At 56.1% G+C, this 16,013-nt stretch overlaps 1 protein-coding gene across 11 annotated transcripts in view; it reads right to left on the bottom strand.

The window, feature by feature from the left end:
• Positions 1–710: 710 nt before the first annotated feature.
• Positions 711–16,013, bottom strand: part of LOC118244422 (USP6 N-terminal-like protein) — an 81,132-nt gene continuing 65,829 nt past the window's right edge. For 8 of the 11 annotated variants that reach the window (XM_035539396.2, XM_050710931.1, XM_035539401.2 and 5 more), the window contains 8 exons: positions 12,785–12,894; positions 12,039–12,087; positions 10,594–10,714; positions 9,646–9,740; positions 7,916–7,981; positions 6,817–6,916; positions 5,477–5,629; positions 711–5,055 (listed from right to left, as the gene is read on the bottom strand). In XM_035539396.2, the coding sequence (XP_035395289.1) occupies positions 3,740–5,055; positions 5,477–5,629; positions 6,817–6,916; positions 7,916–7,981; positions 9,646–9,740; positions 10,594–10,714; positions 12,039–12,087; positions 12,785–12,894 (2,010 nt within the window). In that variant the 3' untranslated portion in view covers positions 711–3,739. The remainder of the gene's footprint in view (positions 5,056–5,476; positions 5,630–6,816; positions 6,917–7,915; positions 7,982–9,645; positions 9,741–10,593; positions 10,715–12,038; positions 12,088–12,784; positions 12,895–16,013) is intronic. The other 3 variants (XR_007708322.1, XR_007708323.1, XR_007708324.1) reach the window with 3 other exon arrangements.

Below are 16,013 nucleotides of genomic sequence, written 5' to 3'. Positions count from 1 at the left end.
GGCAGCTGCAGCGCGTCCTGGCAAACCCTCCCGGCCCCGGGGCTGGCACTGACCGTGCTGAAACGGAGCCGGGGCAGGGCTCCTGGCCGCCAGCGGCGGGGCAGTGCCAGGGGCTGGAAGCAGGACGCGCTCCTTGTCAGCTCAGCGAGCCGGGACAGGAAGGCTTTACATAGAAAAGAGCGGTTTTCTGGCCTCCGCTGCTGGTAATGCTTTGCTCAGGCCCTGGGGCTGTTGACTCAGGAGGGAGGCACAAGGCCAGAACAAGCCAGGATGCTTTCACCACGCTGCTGTCAGCCAGGACATCTGCTCCAGCCAAATGTCTCCGCCATCTGTGCGCACGGAAGCTCCCACTTGTGCTCACGTCAGGGAAACACCGAGCCCGACCCAAAACCTGAGCGGTTTTCCATCCCAGTGCTGCCGCGTGCCAGCCTGGCCCTCCCAGCCGGCATCTGGCTCGCGCCGCAGGACAGGACCGAGCTGAAAGCCAGCTGGGGCTTCGCTGCCGCAAGAAAGGTCACAGAGAGACAGGTTTTATGCTAAACTTCTTTAACCATCGTCATTACAACCATGTAAAACACAGCATTGAATACTATGTACAGTCTGTTGGGATCAGAGTAGAAAGGAATGATTGACTTCCCGCCCCCCCCCCCAAAAAAAAAACTTCCTTACAAAAAAAAAAAAAGAAAAAAAAAGCACAGACATAAAAATAGTTTTTCAGTAATAATTATAATACATTAGAAGGAGTCACGGAGGAGGAAGCGTTCCACGCTGTAAACAAGAATAGCAATTCAAATAAAAGCCGATGGTCGCAGGGCTAGCAAAGTGCACGCAGGAGACCCCCACCGGCCTCCAGCTGCCGCGGAAGGACGGGGCCCGTGCCCAGCCCTGGGTGCTGCTGCTCAAAGTGCTCAGTTAGGGAACAAAACGCAGCCCCCGGGGCTTGGCCTGGCCGCCAGGCGGTGGAAGCCATCCCGGGGCTGGCAGGGCACGGAGCTGGGAGCCCTTTCCTGAGTTTGCTCGCGGTCCCACTGGCTTCGCTAGGGGCTTGAGGCTGGTTTGGGAGCCGGGGGCAGGGGCAAAGCGTTGCCACTGCTGCTGCTGAGCTCTTTCCGGCTGCCTGAGGAGGAATTGGAGAGAAAAGGAGGTGGCCTTGTAAAACAGCGCCCTTTTAGGAGCAGCAGGTGCCCTAAGACAGGTCACAGCAGGGAGCAGACCTGCCACATCTGCAACAAGAGGCAGAAAAGCTGCTAAGCTGCCTGCCTGCTGAAGGTGCTCCTCAGACAGGGGTGCAGGCTGGGGAAGAGCTGCCTCGGTGGTGGCAGGGTCGAGTGAGCCAGGCTGAGCCCAGCAGGGGACGTTGTGGGGACGGCCGCTGCTTGCCCCCTACCCCATCCTGCCTTCCTGGTGGAGGGGGCACCGGTGGGAGCAGCGAGCCTGGCCCAAAGGTCCCCGAACCCCGCTGGTGGCTGCCCCCGGCTTGGGGATGTCTGGAGAACCTGCTGCAAGGCTCTGTTACAGCCGGGGGGCTCGGAGGGCAGGGAAACCCCAGTGCTTGGTAGCTTGTGCAGTGGCACCGCGCAGCGCCAGCTCCCTAAAATCAGCTTTTCAACGTGAATACTGCAAAAGGTCGCAGACGTGCACCAGGGCGCACACACCGACGGGCGAGGGCTGTCAGAAACGAGGGGCTCAGGCCTTACCTGCACATAAGCTCACCTCAGCGTGCTCTGAGGACAGAAAGCAAGCTGGGGCAGCCCTCGGCTGCTTCTCCTTGCTTCCCTTGGGGCTGCAGAGGCCAGCGGGGTACAGCTCCTAGCAAAAGGCAATGGGTTCCTGTCCTGAAATACTGCCCAGGTATTGTAACACACGCCTGGGTTTCACTGCTGCACAGTTACTGAAGAACATACTCTAACTTAAAACCAGTTTGAGCACCTTTACCCTAAAAATGACCCGTGGTGTCTCAAAATCCCAACACAGAGCACTCACACAGCACTTCTCTTCAAAGCGCCTCCCAAACATCAGCTGAAGAGCTAACCCCTCTCCCAGCACCCCCGCGAGGTAGCGCCAGGCTCATCCTGCCCCCCCCCCAGAGGGAGGGCAGGCGGGTTTGGAGACTCAGCCGAGGCAGAAGATGGGGTCCCCGACAGAGCAGGGGGTTCAGGAGGAGTTGTGGGCGCTGTGGCCTGGCTGACCACATCCACAGCCGGGGAGCACCTGCTCCTACCTGCTAGCACAAACACGCGCACACACACACACAAACCTGATAACCGCCCCCAAAGGTATTCAGGGGGTGCTTTCTGCTGGGCTTCCAGGCAGGCTTTGGCTCAGGCTACGTTCCTGAAGCAGCCTAAAGGATGAAAACCAGTCTGCGAGGTCTGTGAGACTTTGAGGGAGCTCGTGCCCGGGTTTGCAGGCCAGCGGTCCCACCTGCTGTCCAAAAGGTGGCATCTGCAGCCACCCCCTTAGGAAAGCAGCAAAAAATACAGCACGTTTGGACTCGAGTTCACTGCCTGCTGCCTTCATCAAGCCTCCTCCTTTCCTGGAGTGGTGAGGCAGCTGCCGAGGGCTGCAAACACGAGTTTGGCCCCGTTCCTTTGTAGGGTGAGCACCCACAGCCCCCTGGGCTGGGAAGAGCTGCTGGGAAAGAGGAGCTGGAGGCAAGGATCGGCTTGGATCCCGAGTGGTCACGGGGAAGGGGAGGAGATGGACAGGCCACCAGGCCTTCCCCCTGCGTGAAGAGCAAGTGGGAACTCTGGAGCATCATCTCACCCCCTCCGTGCCCAGGTTTTCCTTCCTCAGGCAGCAGTTTCTGGCGAGGCTAAACCAGAAGGGCTGACCCAGGGTTTCTGGGCGACGCGCTCACCTGTCCTAACTTCTACAGCATTTCCACCCTGAAACTTCGCCTGCTCAGAGCAGCAGCAGGCTCCAGCTCGGGCACTGGGACTAGCTACCAGCGCACACCTCCAGCAGCTCGCCAGGTTCAGCAGGGCAGCAGCAGCCCCTCTGCCCCTTCAGCTGGTTTGAGGCAGCAAGCCTGCTCGCTGCCCCGCACCCCCGAGGGAAAGGCCACTCAGCAGCCTCCCAGCACGCCCGGCTCAACCTTCCCCGCTGTCCTTGCCCCCTCGAGAACTTGAACCACTGCTGGGGGCGCCGCTCGGAGCCCCCCCAGGCCCAGGGGCTCACCTGCCCCGGCTGCTGACGCCTCCCCTCCAGGAGAACATCAGCGGGGGGAGGCGGAAAGGGACCCTCGCCAGGAGTGGCGGGGAATTGCATAGACTGCTGAGCAGGCGTGCCGCGGCCCCATCCCGAGGGCTGCTGCCTCCCGCGGGTCTGGAAAAAGAAATGAAGGTCTATTGCTACAGGAATAGAAACGCCGTTGGCCAGACGGATGGGGCAGTTGGGAGGAAAGCCTCTCTTGCTAAATATTTTGGACTCCGCTGCCTTGTGTCCACAGACCCACCACTAGAGCTCAGGAGACAGGCAGGAGAGCAACAAAGCCCACGAGTTCACCTCCCTGCGCGTCCCGGGGCTTGGCAAGTTCCATCGAGCGACCCGAAATTAAAGCACTTCTGTCCATAGGAAAGAAACCACGGGTGCAAACCAAGACGGAGTTTGTTGGCGGCTCCTGGAGCTCCGGCTGCCCCGGGCTCTCGTACCGAAGCACGGCTCCACGGGCGATGCCGAGGGCATCGCGGGACCAGTGCCGCTCCAGCCCCTCTCCCTCACCTCCCCGCGCGCCCCGCTAAAACGTCACCGATTTGGGCAGCTTTGTGGGGGGAGGAGAGGCTGAGCCAAAGCTGTTCTCGGAGAGGGATTTGGCAACCTGCAGGGATAATTTCGGTTTGGGGCTGAGGGGCGGCCGCGGCGCTTTCAGTGCATTGAACGGTTTCTGGGCGCCCTCCTGGGCAGCCGCTGCCGCCGGGGCGGAGGCGGCAGGAGGCAGCTGGGAGGTGGCAGCCAGGGGCCGGCCGGCCTCGGGCAAGGGCAGCGCCACCTGCTTTCTGTTCAACAAGTCTTGCTCCGTGGCGTGGGCCACGTGCAGGGGAGTGGTGGTTTTTACGACGGCGTAGGGGCTGTTCCCCTCGGTTCCCCGCTGGAAGGGGCGCCCCGGGGTCTCCGCCAAGAGGGGCACGCTGCCGCCCGACTGCCTGTGCGGGGGGTGCGCGGCCAAGCCCAGTCCTTCCGCTGCGCCCGCGCCCTGCTGCAGGCTGGCGAGCTCGCCCGTGGACGCAGACTTGGGTACCGAGCTCCTCGAGTCTGTCTGGGTCAGCGGCACCGCTCCGCACTGCTCAGCCTTGGGGAAGTCCTCGTGCTGAGCCGGCAGAGGAGGAGGGAGGGCATCCAGTGCCTCCTCTTCCTCCCCGCGCGGGGAAGACGCCTGCTCTACCTCTGGCAGACCACACGCAGCAGGATTCGGCCGCCTCGGCGAACTGTCTGCGTTGGAAAGCTGCTCGGGTGCCAAAGCCTCCCCAGCTGGCGCAGTCCCGGATGAGGTGCTGGGGTCGTGCAGCGAGTCCACGGAGCCGTGCGGGGAGGGAGCAGGGCTGGGCGACTCGCGCTGGGGCAGAGGCTGCGGGCCTCCAGGCCGTGCCGGTGAGGCAGCTCTGCTCGTGCGGCCGGCGGCGAGCAGCACGGGGCTCTCCTCGTGCTCCCCCCGCGGTCTCCGGGGGTTGCCGTGCGAGGCAGGCTCTCCGCTCACCGCAGCGGCCTCCTGGCCGGTGGGGAAAGCCGGAGCCTCGCCTCTCGGCGGAGGAGGCTGCTGCTGCACGGCCTCCGGAGCCTCCACCTCGCCATCGCGCCGGGGGGGATGCAAGCGTCCGTCGGCCGCTTCGGTGGCGTCGCTGCCCAGCTGCTCGGGAGTCCTGGCGGCCACTGCGGTGCTGGTGGCTGTCCCTCCTGGAGGCCCTCTGTGGGGTGGAGGCTGCGTGGCGTCCCTGTCCGGAGGCCGCTCGCCCAGCAGCCCGTTCTGGCCGTTGGCCGCCGCGTTGGCCTTCACGGCCACCGGGTTGAGGGAGAGCTCCAGGCCCAGGGGTCTGCGTGGGAACTCCTCGGGCTTCGCTGCATCGGAGGGAGGGGAGACAGGGGAAAGAATAAATGACGTAAAAGAGGGATTAAAATAAAATAAAAGTTGGAATCAAATATGTATATTAACATTAAATGAGAAATATTAAAAATAAAGCAATAAAAATGGAAAAGCAATAAAAAGTAAGAAATAAAATAGTAAAATAGTCAAACTGAAAAATAAACATTAAATAAATAGAGCGCCCCCCCAGCAGCGTCCCGCTCTGCCCCCATCATTCCCAAGGCCCCGTTTCCCCCCGCTAACAGCGGCACCAGGAGGAGCACGCAGCGGGACCAGGGCTAAGGAGAAGGCAGCGGCCGAGCCGAGCTGCTGGCCACCCCTCTCTTGAGGGTCGCAGCCCCCGGAGGCCACGGGGAGATGGCAGCAAGGGGTCGGGGGGCTGGGGGCTCTGCCCACCTGGTGGGGGGAGGTCAAACTTCATCTTGCGCAGCTCGCTCATCGACACCTGCAGCTGCTCGATGACAGCATCGTCCTCATACTGCAGCGAAGCGGCAATTTTCTCCTGCAGAAACTCCCGCAGGTCTTCCAGCGTCATCTTCAGCAAGCGCTCTGGGGAAGGGCACAAAACCCAGCCGGGTGAGAGCAGTGGCACACCCTGGGGCTCTGTTTCGGGAAGCAGAACAAGCTGCTGTGCTCTGGTTTGTCTAGGTCGGAAGTGAAACCTGTCAAGCCAGGGGTTGTGCTGCCCTTTCTGCGCTGGGGTCTGAAGGTGCTGGCCCCTCTCCTGCTGCTGCTGCTCAGGGCTGGGTGTGCTGCCCCTCCTCTCACCCGCCTTCCTGGCGGTGAGAACAGCACAACGCAGGGGCTGGTAGGTGATGGGGGAGGCCAGGACACAAGTTTGGGGCCGTTTCTAGAAGTTCTCACCAATGCCTCTAGGAGGAGGAAAAGCTCCACGAGACAGACCCAGACCCAAGAGCTGCCTCCACCCATGCCCGCAGGCAGCGCTGCCGACCCGACCCACGCTGTCTTTGCAAACCAACGCGATGCTTTCAGATTTATTTCGGGGCAGTATGTTCTTAATTCAACGGAAGGAAGGGCAGGGTGGCTGTCTGCAGAAGCAGACTGTCTGCAGTCTGACTGCCTGTCTGCAGGCCCACAAGTCCCCAGTTCGCAGTATCAGCATCTCTCTGTCCCAGTTTTAGGATCTCACAACCTCTCAGGGCTGCAAAGCAAGGCCTGGTGGTAGGTGGGAGCAGTTTCTGACTTTCTAGAGAAGCTGGTCAGCTCACCTCGAAGTCCAAAAGGTATCGACAGAAATGTCACTACCTTGACATTATGTATGAAAACCAGGTTTTGGTCATTTTAGAAGCATATCACCCTTCTTTTGACAACTCGATTCCACAATAAACGAGCAATAGCTAAGCTCAGGGTGCCTGCTTGCTTCCAAAAGTAGTTTTGACAGTTGTAAAGGACAGCGAGCTCAGGACCACGCGTTATAATCTGCTTTCTTTTGGGTGCTCCATGCCCACGCAGACTGGTGACAAAACAAGTTCAGGGTGAGCCACCTCCAGCAGCCCTCGCCTCGGTTTTGCTGTCAAAACTCAAGCTTTCTGAAGGTGGCGACTGCGCAGGAAGACGCTCCAGCTAGAGACAAAAAACTGCCTTTGGATGGCAGCACTGGCTTGGGCTAACCTGAGCTGAGCACCAAACCCTGTCCCCGGGCTGGTGGCTACGTGGCAGCTCATCCCCGTGCTGCCCAAGGGGCTCGCCGCCTCCCCACCGCACCGGGCACTTACTTTTGTGCAGCTTGAGAATGGTGTAGGCCATGGCCGTCAGCACCCGCTCTCCTTCCAGGATGTAGATGTCCCAGAGCCGCAAGGTGAGGGTGAAGGGCGTCTGTTCCAAACACAAACAAACCCAGCCCGTTAGCACCAAGGCAGCAGCACTCGGCTACGGGATTGCAACGCAGAGGTTAGCGGCATGGCTACGTCCCCTCGCACCAAAACATGCACCCCGGTGAGGCATCTGGAACTCGTCTATGATACAAAAACGTATTTTATCATCTACGGTTTCGGTTTGAAGTTAAACTTCCTGGCTTTTGATGGTTGGACTTAGTGACCTGGAAGGTCTTTTCTAACCTTGGTGATTCCGTGATTCTAAGAAACTCAGGTGGCTGCATTTTGTACAGCTTTCAGTGACAAGAAAGGCAGTGCGCGTCCATGCCTGAGCTCAATCCCAAGAGGAAGAGACTGCCCTCTGTTTTACAGGAGACAGGGAAGCAGAAAATTGGGACTGCGGATGCACAGATGTACTAAATATTAACCAGCCTCCATCTGATGCTCAGGTGTGCCAGCACAAGGCTGCCCCTAAAAATAAGGTAGTTCTGGCTTGGGCTTGCCAAATTAGCCTTGGATAAATCAGGGTAATTTTCTCATGCTTTCATATGTCTCCAGTGCACAGCCTGCTCATTTGTGTGCAACTGCTGCAGCGCAATTTGTTCGGGTTTGTGCCTCGAGCTCTTCTTCTCCATACACTTTTCCAGAGCCAAAGTGAGGTTAATTGCCTCTGCACGGCCACAGCAGTGCCAGTGGGCAGGAGAAGCAGCTCTCCGAGCTGGGAGGCTCCCCGCACTGCTGTAGGACCAGCTCCCAGCTGCTATTTGCAGTGGGGCTGTCGGAGTTTGCTTGTCATCCACCATGAATGACAGGCGGTTATTCTTAGCTTCTCCCTTGTTGAATTTCCTGCCTTATGAGAGCGTGCATAACATCCCACCTTATATATTATTAAAACCATCTTAAAATTATGATACTTCCTCCCAATTCACTAGTAGAAAAAACAAGCGGGTTCAGCGCGTGAGCAGGTGGCAGAGAAGGACACAGCCCACGGGGTCCTCACCCGGTCAATGAAACACTGCAGGAACCACTTGGTCGTGTAAATCCCCGTTGTCATCTGCTCCTTGTCCTAGGACGAGACAGCAAACAGAGACCCGTGTTTCAGCAGGCAGGCTGTGGGCAGCTCGAGTGATTTGCAGGGCTTACTGGGGGTGGGCTGGGTGATTTATTGACGCTGGGGTCTGGGTGCAGGTTCTGGCTGTGGCTTGTCAGGCTTCTTGCCTCTCACACAAAGGCCCCTGCTTTAAATGCCAGCATCGAAGCCCCGCTCTGGTTCTTTATTCACTGAGTAAAGTCTGCAGCCAGGCTTCAGCCATGCCACAGCCATGGGGAGGGACATCTAAGAGAAGCTTTTCTGGCCTAATCTCCACCCCAGGGATTTACAAAAACCTCACAGGAACCAAACCCATGAGATTACCAGTTGTGTTTCCATAGCAATCCCCAGCCCAGCCTCTCAGAGCACCACAGAAACGAGGAACCCCAGGCATCCCACCGGCAAACCCGCACCTGCACGGCCAAGCCACTGCTCGCTCCCCGCTGCCCCCACCTAGTAACTCCACTTCCCCGGCAGCTACACCTTCTGCCAGGGCAGAGGCACTGGAGAGGGAGCTGTGCCTCTTGCCAAGTGTTAAAAAAAACAAAATCAGCTGTAGACAGCTGTTCATTAGGGGGAATTGCTTTCTAGGACTGCTACAGAGCACACAGGCGGATCACCGGCATGGACACCCCAGGCAAGCAAACAGTTGTCCCACCTGACAGGGAGCACACTGTGCTCTCCAGCCAGGAAACCACCACTACTGGCACCTACTGGCTACCAGAGTCTCTTAATGAAGGCATTTTTGTGCCTGCTGGCTAGCATTTGAGTTACTCCCATTCTCCCCCCTACCCCCAGTGGCTATAATGAAGTGAAAAGCTGTCCTGGCTCTGTGTCCTTGACACGGCCAAGGCTGGCTCGTAGCACTAAGCAGGAGCTGTTTCAGACGATGGCAATATAAACGGCTTTTCCTGGAGCCATGCCACCGAGCCCCCTGGGAGCATAAGAAGCCTTCAGCAGTCTGGCCACTGAATACCGAATGTCTAAAGCAAATGCAAAGGGGGAGGAGAGGGGGGAAAAAAGGGTGCAGGTGTTGCAAAACAGTCACCGAGCCATTGGACTGCAGTCGGTGCATCCTGCAGACACCCCTCCAGCCACCAGATGGGCTCGTGCCAGCTGCTTGAGAAACACAACTGGACACGGCGAGCCACAGAAACACACAGCACATCTCATGCTGCTCCAGAATCGGGAGGGATTCTCCTGCCTTTCAAGCAGCAAAGCAGGGCAGGGAAGCGTTAAATGAAAGCACTCAGGGCTAATAATTATTCAAGTAAAACTCCAGACATTCCAGCACTGCACTTTGGGCTTCGCATCCGGTCTAGTAAGGCGGTGTGGCCTCACTGCTGTACGCCACGGCTCCTTCTGCTGCAGTCTCTAAGCCCTCCTGCCTGGCTGTGCTCAGGAAGCCTTCCAATTTTAGCAGTCTCTGCACTAATGATAAACAGCAAGCAAACGACAGCCACTCCCCTGAGCAAGATTCATGGGAAAAACAACTTAATAAATGCTTGCCTCTGTGTGGCTGAAGCAGCCATATAGTAAGAAATACGCTTAGTTGTGCATGTATTTGGCAGAACGTTACACTAATTGCTTTGGCATTAAAATGCAACATTAGTATGGGAAGACTGATAACAAAGAGATACCATGTGCTTCTTCAGTTTCGGGAACAGTTTGCTTAAAATCTGCTCATGATGAGCTTGAAATCTCTGCAGTTTTGGGAACCCGGGAATGAAAAAACCTACAGGAGAAAAGATGAGAGGAAAAAATTAGAAGAGCTCTGGGAGCGAGCGGTCACAGGGGCAGCCTGGTTTTGCAGACACACATTCCCTGTGTGTCCGTACCAGTGTGGGTACAACACAAGCTTGCAATCTGGAAGGAGATGCACTTGACAAGCCCCCAGTGCATGCCTTATCAAACCTCCAGCAGGCTATCTAGCCCTGAAATCCCAGGATCACAGATAAAGCAGTGCTTTAGTAAAGAGCATAAAAGCACGGCCAGACCCGGAGCAGGCTCTGTCGGCGCTCCTTCACAGAAGCCATCCAGAGTTATCAAACCATAAGGGCTAGCCCTCCACTTCTAAAATAATCCTCTCTGCACAGATGACTTCTAACCACAAGTAAGATCAAAGGAACTTTCATGTGGTTGAAGAAAAATAATACAGCCTGTTTGGTGGAATTGCATCTTCATAAAAACGTAAGGGCACGTAGCTCATGGTGTACAAAAACCAGCACTATGTGGTGCTCTTGGATGTACTTCTGTTAGGCTTTTTAAAAACTTGTAAGCTTAAGTTAACGGACTGCCAAGGGCAAGGCACTTTGGAGGGAAGATATCGATCGTCTCTGCAACAGCGTTAATTACTGAGTATTAGAGGCCGGTGCCGATAAACCACATTCTTTGATGAACCTGTCTGCCTGTAGTGGAGTTCAGCTCTGTACTCTGTTCATGACGGCATGTAATTAAGCTTTACCTTGTTTAAAACGAGTACCTAGGGAGAAGCAAGGCTCTCCTGACCAAATTAAACAGTGGCCTCCAGCCTCCTCTCAGCAAGCCTCCATAGGGAGTGTTGCTGCCTGCATCCCTCTCATCCTTACCGTGCATTGCGTGCTTCTGGTTGGTCAGCAGCTGTGCCAGTGCCCAAAATGCATCCTCTTCGTTCAAGTACATCAGCAGGATGGCTGCGATCTGACTCATCCCTTGGCAGTAGCTCACCTCCTGCAAGAGCCAAGGGGGCACACGTGCTCGCACACCACTTGTGGTTCTCCATGCAACCCCGTCAGATCCCAGTGATTTTGTTGCTGGCAAAAAGGTGCACACGAGGAGGACCCAGGGGATGGGGCAGCACGGATCCTGGTCCCCTCCAGACCTGTGCTGTTGACGCTGCTATGCCAGGACGGCTGGGAGCAGCACAGGTTGCCTGTGCCTCCCAGTCCTATTTCAAGGTCTGTCCCATTTCCAGGTCTTTACTGTTTATTCTCAAGTTTACAGTTCCCATATGTCTATGGAGTCTGCCATATGGTCTACAGCGTCCCACCTGCAAGGCCTTAAAATCTCCAGGCGCCTCCACACGATGGTTAAAACCAGCACACAAAGCACTCCTCCCTTTTTCTCCCAGTCTTAAGTCAAGAGCCAAGCTCTGACCCAGGCCTTTGAAAAGCCTTTTGGGTTTGCGTCATCTGCTGAACAGCACCTTCCAAATGTTTATGCAAGATTCTAACGATGCCAAAGAGCCAAAGCTGGGGGGTAAGTTAGCAGGCAGCTGCTTCTGCAGTGGACTGGACCCAGCCCACCCCACTGCCACCAGCCTCACCGGAGCCTAGTGGTGATGAAAAGAAATGGGCTCGAGCAGCCACAAGCCAGCCCCTTAGTGGTGCCCACAGCTATTTCTGGGAATATGGGAGGGGATGCCCAACAGCACGTGGCTCCAACGCTACCTGGGACTCCTTCAGCCATGGAAGCACTGAAGTAGTTAAAAATTAAATCAATCTGGTAAGCCTTTATCCAGTCAGCAGCACAGGGGAAGGCAGGGTCTTTGTTCCTTTGGCTGCCACCCTGAGTCACCTGTGCCTCCTGGGGTAGCTGTGACCCCCTGTGGATGGAGGCAGTGCATTCAGCTGCTAATTTAGGACTGTTCTGCTTACTGCTAAAAGTGACTGGTTTGCTGTAACAAACCAGCATTTTCAACAAGGATGCTATTCAGCATATGACAAGTCAGAAACATGATGGGCAGAGAAGCCCTCTGCCAGGAGGGCAGTCTTGTGGAAAGCCAAAGAGCAATTCCTTGTTTTGTACTGGCACTTGCTCAAACCAAATCTGTGAGGCGTCGTTTTACCGGGTGAAAAAACAAACAAGGGAATGAAACTGCTGGGTGAAGAAACCTGCGCTTATTCTGCCTGCGAGCCTTGCAGCAGTCTGTACAAACCAGCAGTAGGACTCCAGCTGGGATTGCCACTGCCTGACATATACACACCTGCCAGATCTATATATACACGTATCAGGACAGTGCTTTTCACTTTAACTGGACTAACTTACTACTTACGGTGTTATAAACAGAGTATGCCGACAAGACGTGGAACAGAGCCTGTTGCCTGGGGAGAAAGAAGAAGGACACTAAAATGAACTACCCACACAAACAGTGCTCAACACACCCCTTCATCAGGTTTGGAGTGGTGGTGGTGGCTTTTTAGTTGTCTGGAAGCCACTGAGGCAGCAAGTGTTTTAATCCCAGGGGGAATGCTGTCACCTTTTTATTAGTAGGTTTTTCCTTTCTCCCTTCCCTCCTTGCTAAGGGAGTCACCAATGAATAGGTATGCAGCGCAGACCTCCTTGCACACCATGCGTCTGCCTAGGTCAGCCACGTGTGGCTCACCCAAGTGACGAAGCCATTTTTCCAAACCTCTCCAAACTCATGCACTGCAGAGGCCGTGTACACTGCGTCCTGCTCCGTACGGACCCACCCCACCACCCCAAATCAGGCCTTCTGCAACTGCAGCCCGAGCATATCTGGCGGCTGAGGCACCACAACAGGCTCCAGAAATGGTGCTGAACGTGGTTCAGCGGGGACCTGCCCGAAAAGAGAGACTCAGCAGCTGAACTCAACGCCTGCGGCCCAAGCCTCACCTTGTGCCTGTGGTTTTTGGGGCAGGCAGAGGTGGTTCTGCTCTCCTGTGAGCTGCTCCCAGCCCCAGGGCTGCAGGCCATCCTGGCCAGCTCTCAACCCAGCCCCAATGCAGCCAACTTACCAATACCCATAGAGGTGTTTGAAGCCTCAAAAGCGGTACTCACTTCACTCCGTAGCGATCCCGAAACATGATGTGGTTTCGGAAGGTGCGGTTAACGTCCAGATCTATCTGCTTGATTTCCGAGGACAAGCTCTTTGCTTGTTCTTTCATTTGCTGGAAGGGAGAGGGGCAGACGAGAAGAAGGGGTCAGACCTTGTGTAAGCCTACCACCTCCCGCCGGGCAGGAGAAGAAACATCTCCTCACAGCAGAAGCGGCAGCCCGTGAGGTGCAGAGGGGCCGCAGAGCAGTCCGGACAGCGAGCGGTGATCTGCAGGCTGGGGGTGAAGGGACGAGGAGCAGCAACCACAACAGGCCGCAAGCTCGCCTCCCCACCGAGGCAGAGAAGAGGTGGCCGAGCACGACGTGTGTCTGCACAGAGGGACGAGGGCCAGCACGTCTCGCCCGTCCCAAGTGACCCCCGAAGCACGGAGCTGGCACACCCTGCTCACCACACGGCCTGCAGCACTCCCACCACTGAGGCCTGTGGTGAATGCACCGCAATCAACACCCCCGCTGCTACGGCAACTAGGCCCAAACCTGCCCTCGCTCATCTTCAGACACACACAAGGAGCTTTCAGAGTTGAAAACCTTTACAATTAAATTCCACTGGGAAATTAAATTTACTGGGATTACTGGCGCCCAGCCTGGCACTCTCTCTCAGGGCTATACCGAAGCACCAAGAGCTCTGTCGGCACTGAAGGCGCACACCTGTAGCCAGCATATGGACACATGCGTGCCCACAGCACCAAGTCCCTGAGCTCTTCAGAGGCTTGGTCATAATAAAGTCCAAACCGTTAAGGCTTTGGTTTGTCTGGGAAGTGATCCCTACTTCCCCTGCAGAAGAGAATCCCATTGGGTTGTAAGCAGTTTGTACTGAATCCCGGAAAAGCAGTTCCGGGATATTGCCTTGCACTGGAGCAATTGTAAGGAACTGGCAGAGTACAGAACAGGAGCTAAACTCAAAACTGAGGATCCCCGCATTCCCCCATGCCAGCTTATCATTTAAAGCAGTGTCACCTGGAGAAAGGACTGAAGCCCACTGAAAAAAAAAAAAAAAAGGAAATTTGTACCAAAGCTAGGGCCACCCGAACCAACTGTACACTCAGGAGTCCCAAGATTGGACAAATGGAACATAAGGAAAAATTTCTTTAGCGTGAGGGTGGTCAAAACACTGGAACAGACTTCCTAGCAAGGCGGTTGATGCCCCGTGCCTGTCAGTGTCAAAGAAGCATTTGGACAACACCCTCATCGTTATGCTTTAACTTTTGGCTAGCCCTGATGTGGTCAGGCAGTTTGACTCCATGACCTTTGAAGGTCTCTTCCAGCTGAACTACTCTGCTCTGCGGTGCTCCACGGATAATGCCACCACAGGTCCCCTCACAGCCCTGCGTTTTGCCCTGAGCGGGCAGGCAAGGACCATTTTGGTACTGCTAAGCAAGCCTTTAGGTACTGCTTGTGATCCCACCCTCCTTCTTCAACATCCCCAGGGTTAGGTGCATGAATACAATACATTTTGTGACTGTTTTCAGGCAGCCTGAGATCCCCCAGCAGGGTAGGGGCAGGGGAGATGAGCAGCAAGCCCAGGGTCAGATCCCCTCCTCACGAGCGCAGGGGACTGAAGGTAACACAGCTGCAGGGACACCTCATCACCCACTCAGAAGCTCCTTTGGATGCTTCCCAGCCTGCCACAAGGGGCCTGCAGGTTGCTGCTCACCTCCCGAGGTGGCCACACCAATGCTGGGAGCACCACAGCTTGTCAGCGGCTGGAGGCCGGGCACAGCTGATGCTCACAGCAGCTGATACTAGGAAATTTAAGTCCGACCTTGAAAGCAACTGTATATGGAGGGATTATTTTGAATTATTGCCTGAACAAGACAAGGCAGGATAAGAAACGTGACAACAGAATGACGATCTGATAAATGCTATCATTTCCCTGCTTTAAATCCTGTGCTCTCTGCATCCCTCCTTGACAGGGTGCGCACCCTGTGCCACTTGAGTTCAGAGTTCCCTGCTGAAGGCCCTCGTTTTCCCCACTAAAACAGCACAGAAGTCTCTCAAAGCCTGAAAAGAAAAGAAAAGAAAAAAAACCACCACCCTTATTTTGACATTCTCTTCTTCAAGCCTCCCCAAACTTGGCTTGAAAAAGCAACACACCTGCCTGGAAAAGCGAGCGTGTGCCGAGCCACACGTGTGTGTGAGCAGAGCTTCTTGGGCACAGCTGCCAAACGCAAAACCCAGCTACGCTGAGAGGACCCCAATGAAGAGACGGAGAGCAAGGCACTCATAGCTCAGAGGGCAGCTCCTGGGCCAGCTGCTTCCTAAAATGTTGCTAGGTAGGAGGGAGAGGGAACCACCTGGTTTTACTGGACAGGGTGCCGGGGATCCTCCCCAGAGCCACCTGCAGCCAGCAGGACCCTGCTCTCCCCCAGCAATGGGTCTGCCCCAAGGGGCAGCAGATGCTTCGAGGCCATTGGGATTTTCTTGTGCCCCAGCTCATCCCCAGGGAGATACGGCAGCCTTGGGGCCAGCCCCTGCAGGACAAGGGGCTAAGGCTGACTCTTGGTTCCTTCTGAAAGCAAAATCTCTCTTCCAGGAGGTGCCCCTGACCCTCTTCTGGAGCAAATTAATGGAGAGCTAATTACTGGCGGCAGGTGGCACCAAAGAGAAGGAGGATTAAGATGAGCTTTTGGGGGGCTGAGTCCAGCAAAGCCTATTAACCCTGAAGCTCCTGCTTATGGCAGACCCCCCTCTCTGGAGCACAGATGAACACTCCTCGTGACTTTCATTTGTTTGCTTTGCTTCCCTGCCTGCACGGCACAGCTTCCCAGGAGGAAGCATGATGAGAACTTGCATGCTGGGAGAGCTTCATTACCCCTGCTTAGTGCAGCGATCCCACCCCCTGCTCCCTGAGCCCCCTCATGTGACTCCATCCCAGCAGCACTTCGCTACTAACATCCACGCTTGACTAGCTATGACGAGCATTAGCATCACCCTGTTTAACAAGCAGACGTTTTAGAAATGCCCGCAACCTGCTGGAAGCGGCACTTAACCTCCTGCCTCCAAAAAGCAGCCACCTCCGTGACAGCCTGCTCCTCGCCCCGCACGTGGCTCCATCGCACTCTGCTCACTGTCACAAGAAACTCTGCTGCTTGACCGCCCGGCTGGTGGTGCTGGTGGTGGTGCAGATGCGAGCAGCCAGCCAGCGGGGTGCTGTGCGGGCTGTTAGGGGTGC

The sequence above is a fragment of the Cygnus atratus genome, chromosome 5 (assembly GCF_013377495.2).
Source record: "Cygnus atratus isolate AKBS03 ecotype Queensland, Australia chromosome 5, CAtr_DNAZoo_HiC_assembly, whole genome shotgun sequence".
Lineage (NCBI taxonomy): Eukaryota > Metazoa > Chordata > Aves > Anseriformes > Anatidae > Cygnus > Cygnus atratus.
The sequence above is the reverse complement of the archived record's forward strand: the minus strand, read 5'-3'. Positions and strand labels throughout refer to the sequence as shown.